The 14,294-nt window shown below is 41.9% G+C and overlaps 2 protein-coding genes across 2 annotated transcripts; one reads left to right on the top strand and one right to left on the bottom strand.

Annotated features, from left to right (window-relative positions):
• Positions 1-6,816: 6,816 nt before the first annotated feature.
• On the top strand, positions 6,817-10,339 carry LOC306736303 (transmembrane protein 198-like; the record flags this gene model as incomplete). The annotated part of the gene is made up of 4 exons (XM_079217920.1): positions 6,817-6,970; positions 7,402-7,977; positions 9,065-9,213; positions 9,363-10,339. 4 exons carry the CDS (start codon positions 6,817-6,819, stop codon positions 9,510-9,512), a joined length of 1,029 nt encoding a protein of 342 aa, XP_079074046.1. The 3' UTR covers positions 9,513-10,339.
• Positions 10,340-10,649: 310 nt separating this feature from the next.
• On the bottom strand, positions 10,650-13,880 carry mmp19 (matrix metallopeptidase 19). Its single transcript, XM_079217917.1, has 9 exons — positions 13,754-13,880; positions 13,544-13,629; positions 13,289-13,419; positions 12,633-12,839; positions 12,293-12,538; positions 11,971-12,096; positions 11,674-11,838; positions 11,457-11,584; positions 10,650-11,357 (listed from the first exon to the last, which is right to left on the bottom strand). Exons 1-9 carry the CDS (start codon positions 13,844-13,846, stop codon positions 11,127-11,129), a joined length of 1,413 nt encoding a protein of 470 aa, XP_079074043.1. The 5' UTR covers positions 13,847-13,880; the 3' UTR covers positions 10,650-11,126.
• Between the last annotated feature and the right edge of the window lie 414 nt (positions 13,881-14,294).

The following is a 14,294-nucleotide window of genomic DNA, read 5'->3' as shown; positions in this document are numbered from 1 at the left end:
AAAGGTGGAATTGCTATTATCAGCTAATGCAATCATTGCTGAATTTTAAATTAATAAACTAAAGAAGCCTAACTAAAATAAATAAATAACATGGCGGAGCAGCAACCTCAGTTTGTAGTTAGACTCAGAGGGATTCCTGGGTGCCAGAAAAGACCCATTGTCACATAGAAACCAAATATGATACCAGTCATTTGGAAACATCCACCCAGAAGCTACTTATAGCACCTAAAACATTGGTTATAGCTGTGACATGAGAGGGGTTTTGAATTGGCTTGGAAAAAAGAAGGACACATGATATTTTAGGCTCGTGAGATCCCTGTAGGAGGTACAATTATTGTCGAGTGAAATTTGACAAAGAGGGTTAAATGGCGGCTCTAAATGATAGAGCTGTGGATGTGCTGCAGACATATATAGGCTCTGCATGGAGGTCTGAACCGCTACTGTGCTCTGACTCCTCTTTCTGCCACTACAGCAAACCATCTATATATCAGAACGCAATAAGTGCCCTATTTGATGTACTGTGGCAGTCTGCTTCAGAAAATCTGAGTCCCATTGAAAATAAATGAAAAAACAAGTTTGATAAGAGCTAGACAAAGACGCTATAATAATGTAATTACACCCCACTGACATTTCCCCATCCCGACTTCACACAGAACACTTGAACTGGTAGGATGTTGGTGTCTTGGTCAGGAGCCCTTGTGCTCTACACTGACCTAGTGTTCATCAGAAGCATATATTATCTCACACACAGTGCCACACTGTCATGCTCTCACTGACATATGGACATCAGCCTACTCAATGCTGCTCTCTACAACAAACCTTAATAGAGTGTTGTGGAACGGCCCCTCCTCGCTGCACACACTGTACGCTCCTTCCTCTGCTGCCGGATCACAACTCCAACTTACTGCAGCAGAGAGCGTTTACTTGGTGTATGGATATTAGTCCCAGCTATGTTAATGTATGTTAATAACCATGTGTATTTCTGATATACAGAAGACATTCATGCACCATCGTCATGTGACTCGTCAAAAGGCCCCCTCATTGTGTTGCTGATATTTTGCCATGCCTCTATGAGTAGCGCTCTGCATTTTTAAGTTGAAAGGCCTCTATTGTTATGGCTAAAGTCAAGCATGAGATTGAGAGATTATGAGGGAAAAATAAATTAGATACTACTGATGAAATACCGCCGCAAGTGACCGTTATTGTGGTCCATGGCCAGAAGCCAAGTTATTTGACAGTGAGAATTACAAACATGATTTTATTTGGAAATAGGATACATCAGTTAAAGTCTTACAACTGCCAGTGGGATTGTGACTGACATGTTGTCACTTGGACTGCTGCCAAGTGTGTCTCTGCTATTAAGTGCAATCAAATATTGCAAAATGATGAGAATTTCACAACTCTGGGTTAGAAATCTAAAATGAAGTGGGTTGGTTGAACTGAGTCAGCTTCGGGAGGCAAATAGTTTTGCATGTAATTCACGATTTAGGTAATTGGTCACAAACATGTGGATTGTGAGGATTAAATTAAAAAACTATTTTGTTGGTCCACATTACGGTACAAAATATCCATCGCAATGCTCGTGGCACTGACGGGTTTTGATATGTCGATATAAAGTCTGCATTGATCTGTTCATTTTTGCACATTTGTGATCAGTGCATCATTTTGGTTTGAATATGGCCGCATGGAGCTCAGACTGCGAGTATATCAACATGAAATTACAAAACCTCTGAGCATGAGACGTCTGGAAAAAAGTGCAAGCTGCCAATCATGTGGTTCTTTGTTCATTATACAAGTCGTTACAGCACACCGAGCACAAACTCTGTGCTGAAATAGTTCCAATCACATAAGCAGAGATACAATGGCAAGTGTTATGTGTAGATTAGCCTGCGAGCCAGACAGATTACAAGCTTGTTTTTTTTTCATCATATTGCAAGGTTTCCTTTTCTGATGTTTCCTAAAACGACCAATTTGCTCAGGTCCAGTTGTTTGTACTGACAATGCTAACTTCTGAAGCAGTGCAGATTCCCAGGGAGCTGCGTTGTGTTTACCAGCCCCAGATTCTCATTTGAAATCAGGCAGTGTTGTTGTTGAGGTGAAGTGATGTTTCAGTGTTGGTGATCCAACGTGTCGCCAACACAAGGGTCAGTTCCTGCTGAAAGCTGATGTTCCACTTCCTCGTCTGGTCCTCCGCTTCCTGCTGTGGAGAGACAGGAAGCTCAATAGGGGGCGATAGGGTGTCTTGCTCAATAGGATTCTGAGTGAAAGCAGATGTTATTGTGATGATGAGCAAACATTTATCCATGTTATCCAGCGTTATGCTTAACACAATATGGCGTCTGCTTAAACAACCCCAACTGTGACAGTTAGCTTTATGTCCATGGTTCTTGTTGTCTAGACCCGATCAGTCTTTTAGCTGGTTGTTCTACTGAAGGTGCCATCATTTGTGGCTGCAACTGCAGAGCGCAGACCCGGGTGCCTCTCACATCCTTGGTGAAGTTTTCCAAGTGAAGTTGTCAGACAGCCAGGTCATAACACGGCAGGTTTTCAGCTTCTCAGCTGTGGTCGTCAATGTTGGAGGAGCACTCGCAGAATCCTAGGCTGTGATCACACACACCCACCCCTTGATTAAACACACCCAAATTCGCTATGTGGGGAACTTGTAGTCGGCCCTGCCTGTTCCTCAGCAGCTGAGCACTCAAATCTGTGCTACTCAGCCCCCTGCATTGTTTGTTCAGGGGGTGGATACTCTTGGGCAGGTTTTTTTAGAGCAACATAAGATTCCAATAGCTCATCTGAAGATAATGCTTATTGTGCGTCAATGCACTGTTCCCACTGCTATACTGTAAGTGATACTTCTGGAGACCATTATGTGTGCTTTTTTTCTTGTCCTGCCATTGGGAGTCCAAGTAAATGGCGTTGACACTTTTCAAACCGCTACTGGTCAAGCTAATCCATGCTGGAAATGAAATACTCGCCAAACTTTTTTAGCCCCGATCGACCGGTGAGCTGATCCATCATCTTTTTGTGCCGACATAAAGCTCTGACTTTTAGCGTCATCATGAGGTTGACATTTTTGTGATATATTTTTACGTTTTTATGGGTTGTATTATATGTACATTTATTTATATTTAAGGCCCCTGAAGGATACATTTGAATAACTTTGTTAACTTAGCATTTGATCTAAATTTGAATATCGTCCAATCCTTTGCTTAGTGACCGAAAGCCTGAAAAACAAATGACATTCCCATCCGCCTGAGCTGTACTTTGTGTTTAGCTCTAATTAGGACATTTTTGCATGCCAAGAGGCTGAACTCAGATGGTGGACCTGGTAAATATTGCTTGCATAACATCAGCATGTTAGCATTGTCACTCTACGCATTTTAGCGTGCTGATGTTCGCATCTAGCTACAGCTAAGCTAGTACAGCCGCACAGAGCTGCTAGGATGGCTGTAGACTTTTAGTCTTGTTGACTTGTATTGTAGTTGTTGCCAGGCAACTTTAGCTGGTAGAAAATTCAGTTTGGAGGAAGCATTGGGAGGTTTAGGGGCCTCAAGGGAGCTCAGTCATTAAGATAGATAGCTCTGTTTCTAGTCAGGTACTCCTCCCTTCATCACTCACCAGCCCTCTGAAGGCAAATACTTGGCACCCATCTTACAGCAAACACACGGGATCTACCGGTTTCCTTGGTGCTCTCAGCCATCTTTATGTGGTCTATTTTGCCGTCTGCATGGTTTCCTCTGAGTGCCACTAGAGGTCACAGCATGGGCCTCAGGGTCTTTGTTTTGCTCCATAATGGCTCTATTCTCCCACAGCAGCAAGGACTTCCAAGCCTGCTAGACATAGGACACCATTGTGACTCATGGAGGGTTAATATGAGCAAAGACGTGCAGAGACATGGATGTGCATGTTAAGTTCACTAAATTACTGTTAAAATGGTGTTGAAATATGAAATTGTTCACACATAATGCTTCCCTCACTGGTACTGAGCCAAGAAAAAAGTGTTTTACCATTCGTAATATAGGATTTAACAATAACTAAATATGATGTATAGTAAAGGAGAGAAGACTGGACTTTATTTCTATTAGCGCTGATGATTTAACTCAATTAAATAAGCCGTCCACAGAAAATTCATTCAGCTAGAAGCAACAGTTTGTGTTAGTGACCAATTACAGGGAAGAATACTCTGATGAAAACCACAAGCCAAAATGTGTTGGTCTTACAATAAAGTTGTTCTATATATCCTGCCATTGTTGCTGTAGTTTTGACCTCTTCAAACTTTGACTTCAGACTGTGCTATAAACCATATATACCTATAGTGTCCCATTACAGCAATTACTGTATATATAAAAAAAAAGCGCTACTGTGTAATGTGATGTGTTGCTATTTTATTGACCTCAAAAATGTTTGTACAAAGCTGTATTCATATTTGCTTCATGTTGATTACAAGATAAATTAAAGTAATTAGATTAGCTTGAAATGTACCTTTGTTCAAGGTGGTGTAGATTATGTTACTTATATTTCACATACCCAGTCACAAACACCGTCTGCTGTCTACCACTAAAGCACATGATGTCGTTTGTTGGAGGAACATGTAGCAGTAGATGACCGTAGTCACTCATTTATATTTTAATTTCACATTTCTCACAACAAGAAAAAACATAACAGCAGAGTCAGTCACATCACATTCTACAAATGAAGCTGTTTGGTGCAGGTGTTCATGTACAAACCATCCAGGTGACCTTTTGCTGCATTCATGTCCTATTGGACTAAATGCTCTAGGTAAACCAACGGCAATCAGTCACAACTAAACTACATCTACTGAAGTTTGTAGGCTCACTTTTTAAAACAAATACCTTTTTGGAACTTGAACATTTTAATAGTTTCACATTGCAACAACTCCTCCTCTTCTCATAAGACTGAAACAACACCAACAGCGAGATGCAGATCAAAGTAAGGAGACAAAAGCCCAAAACAATGAGCTTCCTGTGTCTGTCAATCCACTTTTTAACCTCTTATCCTGTTCAGGGTCACAGGGGTCCGGAGGCGTTGCTTACTTGGATAAAGGAAGCCATTCAATCACAAAACATCTTCTACAAATGTGCAGTTTAACCTGAGTGTCTTAAAACATAGAAGTTCCCCTCATAGATGTGGTAAGAATATGAGCACTCCACACAGAAAACCCCAACAGCCAGCTAGCTGTCATATTCAAACCCTTCTGGCTTCAAGGTGACAGACAGTGATACCCAATGAGTTGTCGTTCTGCCCAGACCCCTATGCAGTTTTATATTATCCGACAAAAAAGAGTTTGATTCTTTCTTTTAAGTCGGCCTTGGGTTGATGTAAAGATTATAGTCTTTATTGTATACAGAGATCTTTCCAGAAGTGCTGGTTTTGTTTTGAAAAGTTAGAGAAGAGGACAGTTTCTGAAAAACTAAAAAAGAAAAGAAAATGTTCCAATGGACTCTCTTTTTACCATGTAAAGTAATTTATAGGCAGGACAAATTACACAGCCCTGTCTGAGAAGAAGGCAAAACAAACTGTGCACATTTCAGTGTAAAAGAGGAATTAGATTTAACGCAGGAGAAGTTCCAGTTAATAAGGAAGTAGAAGTGGATAGACAGGGCTGAAAGCGAAATATCCGATAAATAGTAAGGAATAAAGGAAGGAGTCCTGTTTCAGACTGTTTGTCTCAAGTAGAAAATGTGAGTGAGCTGTAATCGGATCTCAGCTGTGGTGAGATCATACGGGAGGCCTGCCAGCAGCCTCCGAAAGAGCAGTCCACCCTTTAGCCCCACTGCAGCCCTCTGTGGCTCTCGACAGGCCTGCCAGCTTAAATATCATATATCATTTTTCAAGAGTACTAGTTGCTCCTTGAAATTACAGAGGTGAAATGAGAATGAACTACAAGAAAATGTTTGAAAGCACTGTTTTGCATACAATGTGATAGGAAAAGATGGGCTTCATGCCATTATTGGCTTGTAGCTGTCAAGTGAAAACCCTGTATGACCAAATCTGATGATGAATAGTGAATCTCTTGTTACCGAAGGATTACGTGTTTCCTTATGAGTTGAGAAAATGCTCCTCCTTCTTACACTAAATAAACCGTTTCACACAGCTGAAGACACGGTTCTTAGCAAATGAAAAGTCAACATTTTGGAAATGCAGGATTTTCACAGGAGGGTAACACCTTCTGCTCTGCAGTCATTTTTGACATAGATACTGTGTCCACCAGTTGCTATCATAATAAATGTTACTGCGTGTGTGTCTATTTTTAATAAGCAAGGGTGCCACGTAGGATAAAATCTGAAAAAAACCTACCGGTAATTCAGCATGAAACAAAATTCCTTAAAAACTTTCTGTTTAATTCTAAAAGGGCAATTAAAGTTAGATTTTTAATTGTGTTAAAATCTGATAAAGTAAATCTATTTACTCGTCTCAGATGACCGACCACTTACAACTGTTAGAGTTCACGACCCTAATGAGTCTGGGGGAGCAGAGATAAGGACCGGGGTCCTGGCACATGCATTATAGTGAGTGAATGAGTTGCTTGTGTGATGGTAGAGTTGCATAGCTTTGTGTGTTGAGTCTATGACAGCTGCACATATGAAGCGAAGCTATGAAAAAGTCACAGTGAACCTTCGGATTTCACACTTCACATTTACGCCTGGAGTACTTTAGTTTTCCGTGTTGATGAGGACACGACACACTTTCTTTGTTTCCTCTCTTACAGTCACCTGACCCGCTCTGATGGGGTTGAGATAACGCCACCAGAAGTTCCACCTTTGTGCCGACCTCCAGCCTCGCACATTCAGAATGGAAGATCCCACTGGGCTGAGCTCTGAAGGGGCCGGGTCAGGCACGGCCGAGGTCGACGCCTGTAGTTTGGAGATAGAGAGGAAGTATGATGTCATCCCTGCCGTCATCTGCTCCATGTGTTGCCTGTTTGGCATCATCTACTGCTTCTTTGGTGAGGATCCCTGCCGGCTCACATACCGTGACATCAAGGATGCTGAAACTGAATGTTTTTGGGATTACTTAACTAAAGTTGCTCAGATATTGATACCAGTATTGGAAATGCCTCAGATACAGCATAAAATACAGGATTGGGTATCGGCGAGGATGCGATATTGGGTTGTGCATGTGCAACACTTAATAAAGATGAGAAAGAAGCGAGATGGCTTACTTGTTGATTGTAGTTAACATCTCTATACATGACCCACCATCATTCCACTACTTTGTTTCATAGTGCAGCCTTTAAATATATCAGATCAAGTTGACTAATCCTGCACTTGATTTGACACAAAACCACTTTGTTGGGCTTAAACCTTGTGGACATGATATTCATATAAAAGGATAACTATTCCTCATCGTAGATCTCTCCTCTCTCTCCTCTTCTAGGTTACCGCTGTTTCAAGGCGGTCATGTTCCTGTCCGGTCTGATGTTCGGCTCCGTCATCATTTTCTTGCTGTGTCACAAGGAGCATGTGCTGGACACCCAGCTGAGCGTGGAGGCCAGTGCGGGTATCGGCCTCGGTATCGGCCTGCTGTGCGGTCTGGTCACTATGCTGGTGCGGAGCGTCGGACTCTTCATGACCGGCCTGCTGCTGGGCCTCCTCTTGGCTCTTGCCGCCTTACTGGTTGCTCAGCAGTTCTATACTCCGATCACAGTCTGGGTCCCACTGGGTTCCCTTCTGGGAACGGGCATGCTGTTTGCTGTGCTGACACTGCAGTGGCAAAAGCTCTTCACCATGCTCTCCACGGCTGTGTTCGGGGCAGCTATCATGACAGTATGTGCTGATTACTTTGTGGAGATGCTGGTTTTGGCCACGCATGTATATGAATGCTTGCGCCTCACACCCGGGCCACCTCTCTGCTGGTACAGCTGGGTCATTCTGGGCATCTGGCCCGCCCTCAGCCTCATAGGAGTACTGGTCCAGTGGAAACTGACGGACGACAGCTTCTCACACACTGAGGGTAAGGAGGAAATAGCATGACCCTTTGAGTTTTGTTGTAGGGGGAATTTAGGAACATATTAGTCCAACTTCTAAGGAATACACTTAACAAAAGAGGAGTAAAAAAGTTGTCTTCACAGTTATGACAGTTATGCAACTTAGGCTGCATTCACACCAAAACAGGCATTGGGGCCCTGTTGTGTGGGAATGTCACTTAAATAGCCAATTTGTGACATCACTTGTTTTCAAGCCTAATAAATGCAACAACAAAAAAATTGTTAAAGAAAAAGAAATTATGGCATACTTTACTCTGACTTTTTATTATTAATTTGTATGGCATATGACTTTTAATAATATACTATAATATAACTTTTTGAGACATTCTTTTTTACAAATGACAGAATACTATAATTTTTCAGGATTAACTAACATTCGTACAACATTCACTCGCCGAAAGCTCAAAGTACGGGAGCAATTTGGGGTTAATTGTCTTTGCCCAAGGACACATCAACATGGACTAGTGGAGCCGGGGCTCAAACCACCGATCCTCTGATTGAAGGACAACCCTACTCTACCACAGTAGCCCCATACCATATCATGACATCATATACTATGACTTTTTTGTAACATTTTGATGACATAATACACAATTACCTTTTTAAGACATACTATAACTATTGCTTTTTCATGACTTTCTTTGACATACTAAGTACTAATGACTTGTGGCATTTACTTTTCAAGTTGTCCCTTTATCTTAATAACTTGATGGAATTTCTTTAAATTTGACACAAAGGTCCCCTTGGACTGAAGGTTGAACCGATTAGATTTTGGTTGTCAAAGGTCGGCAGTGACCACACGGCCATCCCATTCTTGTGAGCGGGATGTCTCACAAATGCCTGCATGAAATGTCATTACATCTGGCACAAATTCCACTCGGACTCAAGGATGAACTGATTAGTAATGGTGGTAAAAGGTCAAAGTCACCTCACAAAATACGGTTTTGGCATAACTCAAGAATTCATATGCTGAGTATGACAACTTCATAAAAATGTCTAAAGTCTAATTCTAGCTTAATGACGCTGCCTTTGAATCTTCTCTTTTCCTTGTAGTCGTTATCAGTCGGAGACAGAAGAGAGTCCAGCTGATGCGAATTCGAGAGAAGGACGCCAAGAAGCGACAGCAGGCAGGTGGGCAGGAAGGCACGTACCGCCGTAAACCCACCCCAGTGAAACGTTACGCTGGGGATCTACTGGCACCGGTCAGTGTCACCCAACACTGTGTGCTGTAGATGCAGATTATTGTGTTTTTATGCCATCAGTTATACCAGTGATGCAACAAAATCCTTGTCAAGTTGACGCCCCTGTTTTTGTGTACCTGACTCATCTCTCCATGTGTTGTTCTTCTTAGAGCTACCTGCAAAGTCTGCGGGACAGACAGATGGGCACCGGCACTTCCCTTAGCAGCCTGGGCACCGGCAACCACACCATGATCGACTTGGACTACGACACCGGGTCCACCGCACCTCTCACGGCCACAACCCCAGTCGTCAGGGTCTGAGCAAAAGGGACTTCGTAGAGCTCTCTGGTTCTCCAACTTTGTCTTCCTAACATAGAGTCGAACCAACAAACTGATAGCTAAAGGTCTATTGTGTCCTTAAATTGATTTGAAAAAAGAGGATTGTTTGGTGAAAGAGAATGCTGCTTTTTGGGGAGAAGTGAGAGGTTTGGTGAAAGCTATAATATAACCACTACAACTACTGTGTTTCTCAGAGAAACACTTAAAAACAGTTACTAACAAAGTAAGGTCCTCCATTTTTTTCATGATGTATTTAATACATAAATAGCAAGTACGAGCCTCAAAAACAGTTGTGTAGCTGTTATGGTAGTGAAGTGACAAATGAATTTGTTTTACATTACATGTACTGTACTTAAAAAGTTAGTCATTGCCATGAAGTGTTGTTTTTACCTTTCTTACCTGTTTAACTGTGTGCTCGTAGGATTTGTGAAAGTTTTCATTAAAATGACTGTGTATTTGTTGAAATGGAGTTTGGTTTGGTGAGAGAGTAAAATATGACGGATTGATACATGTATGACAACGTGAAGCAAAAAAATACTTTGTATTTCCCGTCAGAATAGAGTAGGTGAAGAATTTAGACTGTGGTGTATGCTTGTGGAGTGAACTTTTTATCAGTTAATTTATGTATTGACCAAGTACATGATAGGGTTAAAAAAGGACAAAAAAAAAAACAATAGCATGTTGGTTGTTATTTGTAGATTTTTGAAGAATTATCCATTGTGATGTTTGAATTTTGCAGGGACAATGCACTTGTTACCTGAATCTGTATATAACTGTTGATAGAAATTGCAAAGATAAATAAATGTGTTTCATACAAAACCAGTTTTCACTTTTTGATTGAGTCAGATTAATTGCACTGTTTCTCTGTTGTGGCTCTTAGCAACACTGGCAGCATTACTCACCAGGCTTTGCATGAGCAATAAAGAGGTCATGGGGAGGATTTCCTACTCTGTAATTGGTTGGGGTTGTCACGGCGCCTCCAACGTTTTTTTTTGTTTTTTTTGCAGAAAACACAATGCAGACTGGCATTTCATCCTAATGAACGCTAATTTTCATTGTTTAATTGTAGAACATTTTACATTTGAACTGTAAAAACTAATCTGGACACATATCCGTGAATTCTCACAGACCATGATACGATCGAAGTGTCTAGTAACATTTTATTGTTTAAGAGCACTGAACAAATGTATAAAAGAGTTGCACGATTGACTAAAAAAAACATTCTGAACAGGAAGTGCACACTCCCATCATATTACATCTTACTGAAAGTATTAACCCACCTAATTCAACACATATGCTGGAGAGAAAGACAGAAGGCCTCCCTTGATTTCTCCTTGAGATCATACAAAAGCTGATAATTCTCCCAGACACAGAAACACACTCATGGCTGAAGGAGTAAGCCTCACAGACATCCGCCTGCCACAGAGGGAAGGAGTAGTTTGGTTCAAATCAGATCAAGTGAAATAAAATCTTTTTTACATGGTAGATTCAATTTACAGTGACTGTTAAAGTCGCTTGGTTGTCAATGCATCTGGAGTGGAACCAGCACCCCTGCCGTGGACCACTTGATGCATGCTGCCCCCTGATGGTGGGCCCTCAGCATCGCATCCAACGCTCCCTCTTGCTCAGCGGGTATCCTCTGTCCACCCTCAGCTGCTTATTCACACGCCAGTACTCATCTCCCTTGAAGAAAAAGATGTTGCCATTGGTCCAGGTGAGGGCTGCGTCTGGACTGGACGGCACTCCAGTTAAGAGCATCGAGACCGGTTTGGGGTAGACACTTAAGTCGGTGTACCTCAACTCATCCCACTGCCAGTGCTCTGAACCCTACACAGGCAGACAGTAGAGACAAACAGAGATAACAACTCAACATTTATGCAAGAAGAATATCTGAAGACGCACTGACATGTTTAGATGTTTTGATACCTTGATAAAGACCAACTTCTTGTTCTTCTCCAGGTAAAGGGCTGCATCAATATTAGGAGGGATCTGTTTGACCTGCTTGGGGTAGCCGTAGTCCAGCAAGAACATGGTATACCTCCACAATTTACTGCCTGTGACCAGAAACAGTACAAATAGTCACACATTTAAATTCTGGACTCACAGCTGGAGATCGCATGACAGAAGTATTGAACAACTGTACCTTTAAGAAAATAAGTCTTGTTGGTCCTTTGAGAGTGCACTGCAGCATTCAGGTTTCCAGGGAGTGAAGTCCACAGCCTGTTAATCTTCATCGGTGTGTTGTGTCCCAGATCAGAGATCGTCCAGACGTAATCGCCACTAAAAGCAAAGGTTTTCCTCCATGGACCTGATTAAACATACAGTGGGGTACTCTGTGACACAATTTGTGATTCTGCTGTAAAAAAAGTTGACTACAATGCAAACAGGTGGGGCTTCTCCTGTAATTACTCGAGCAACATGCAGCTAATCTATAATTTACCTAACATGATGGCATCCAGTGTGGCAGTGCAGGGGTCAGGGATGCTCTCAGTATCACGGCTGCTTTCGGTGGGAGACAGACTGTCTGGGGTTGTTGGACTGGCTAAGATGCTGGTGATGCGTTTACCTATAAAACAGAGAAGTTTTAGGATCTATGCTTTCCTTATTTTTTTTTTACATAAAATACAATGACTCAAAGTCATGCAATCATATAACGTGTCAGGTCAAGTCATAGGAACCGATTAATGCAAATTCACAAATATAATACACTTGATACAAAATTGACAGCGTTGATTTAGTCCAGTGGGCCCTGATGCACTCACCATACAACACCTGGATGCCTCTGATGTCATCTGTATGCAGCCTGAAATTGGAGCGGTAACCAGAAAAGACTGGAGCCATCAGAGCGCTTCTGAACTGAGAGTGGCCCAGGCCGAGGGCATGGCCAATTTCATGGGCAGCCACAAGACGCAGATTAGTACCATAATAAGCTCTTTCAGTCCAGAACTCATCCTCATCAAAATGCACAATACCAGATTCTGGTGCCTCAGCATGGGCGAGTACATGACCTGCAGGTGGCACACATGAACAATTTAAGTTTGTGTTTCGAGGGATATTAGGCACAATGGTAGCTATATCTACATATCTATATAAGAAACTGACCAGGGCCATCAAATGGGCAGGAGCCGTCTTTCTTATGAAAGGAGATCCGGATGTCTGCTCTGCCATAGGCGACCTCTCTGAAGGTCAAAGGCGCCACATCACTCCAGTACTTGAAGGCAGCGAGAACGGCCATCTTGACCTCTACCTTCTTCATGTCAGGTGTGTAGTTGTGGATGCGGTAGGTCAGACTCTTCTTTCTCCAACGACCTGGAAGAGAAGAATGCTTTTTTTAAATTTGTATCTATAATCAAATTAAAACGTTTTCCATATTTGTCGGTGAGAATGAAATGGAACACAATCGGCCTACTATGACTTTTTTTTACATTTCAAGAATATACTTTACATTTATGATTTATGATTTTTTAATGACTTTCTGCTTTTTTCACAACTTCAATTTTTTTTTATGATGTATATGTTACCATGACATTTTAATTACTTTTTATAACTTGTTTACGACACCATGATTGATTGATTGATTACTTGTTAGTGACACAATATACTATCCTTTTTGACATTTTAATGTCATAATAATAATAATAATAAAGTCATAATATTGATCCTTGACAATTTGTGACGACATGTCCCACAGATGTTAAAGTTAAAACTACACAGATTTTTAACACTGGACCGATCTACACCTTATTGTCTTGCCTCACCCATCAGTCTGTATTTGTGCTGCTTCTGGTTGAAGGGGTCTTCCATGCCACATCGTGGCTGTCTCATCAGTTCCAGAGTGGCTTCATCTAATTCTCCAGTAGGTGGCAGATCATTCACCCCTTGGAAAACCCTAGAGACAAGAACATCAAACATCTGCAAATTGAGGGCTGCTCACATCCTCCTTGACTCTTTCTCTGACATGAACTTATAGTAGCCATGTATCTTTCCCCTGAAATGACATTAGTCTATTTTACCTAAGCGCTTCAATGACCTCCTCCAGGAAACGAGGGTCCTGCGGATCAGCGGGGTTGTTCAGGTAACCATACTGCGTCAAATAGGCCTGTGTAGCAGAGGCAGACAATACGGCTCACTTAAAAGAACACTGTTTATGCATGTATATACTTGCTGTTAAGATAATTATAATTGTGAATGCATGTTTAAAAAGTAACAAAAAACACCTTTACCTTTGCCTCATCAAATTCTATCCATCGCGCCACTTCACAAATAACTCCTCTGACGTTGAGCAGCAACAGCAGCAGCATCCATGTGTAGTCCATATTCAGGTTCTCGGTAATCCAAGGCTAATGTTCAGAGCCTGAGAAGTGCACAGTCCCACAGCATACTGTCTGATCTCAGAGTGCTCCAGCAGTTTTAAACTGAGCCCGGCCTATGAGTCAGCCCTGTGGCTGCGATGATCCATCCCTGAAGAATGAGGATTACAAGAGAAGCCAGTTGTCCTCCTGCCAGCAGCTGTTTGGAGAGGATGCATAGTGGCAGCAGTGGTCTACACACTCCACCGGTTTAGAGGGTCAAGATAGTATTTGACTGTGCAAAGAGGTCAATCACCCTGAACAAAACGATCACTGTAACAATCATATTCTTCCCTCAGGGTCAATGCCCTCTGGTTGATTTAATATACGTTACAGCAGTGTCAATCCTACAGATATGTATTACAGTTCAATAATGGGCCTCCCTTTGCACGTTCCTGTTGTCCCCACACTTATC

This window comes from Taurulus bubalis (assembly GCF_910589615.1).
Source record: "Taurulus bubalis genome assembly, chromosome: 5".
NCBI classification, from domain to species: Eukaryota; Metazoa; Chordata; class Actinopteri; order Perciformes; family Cottidae; genus Taurulus; species Taurulus bubalis.
This window is presented reverse-complemented; position numbering and strand designations above follow the sequence as displayed.

Coding starts and splice junctions, on each gene's coding strand:
- mmp19 (XM_079217917.1), bottom strand. CDS start 13,846: ATGGACTACACATGGATGCTGCTGCTGTTGCTGCTCAACGTCAGAGGA. Junction 13,630..13,753: donor TAGAATTTGATGAGGCAAAG/GTAAAGGTGTTT, acceptor TCTGCTACACAG/GCCTATTTGACGCAGTATGG. Junction 12,097..12,292: donor AGGCATCCAGGTGTTGTATG/GTGAGTGCATCA, acceptor TCTGTTTTATAG/GTAAACGCATCACCAGCATC.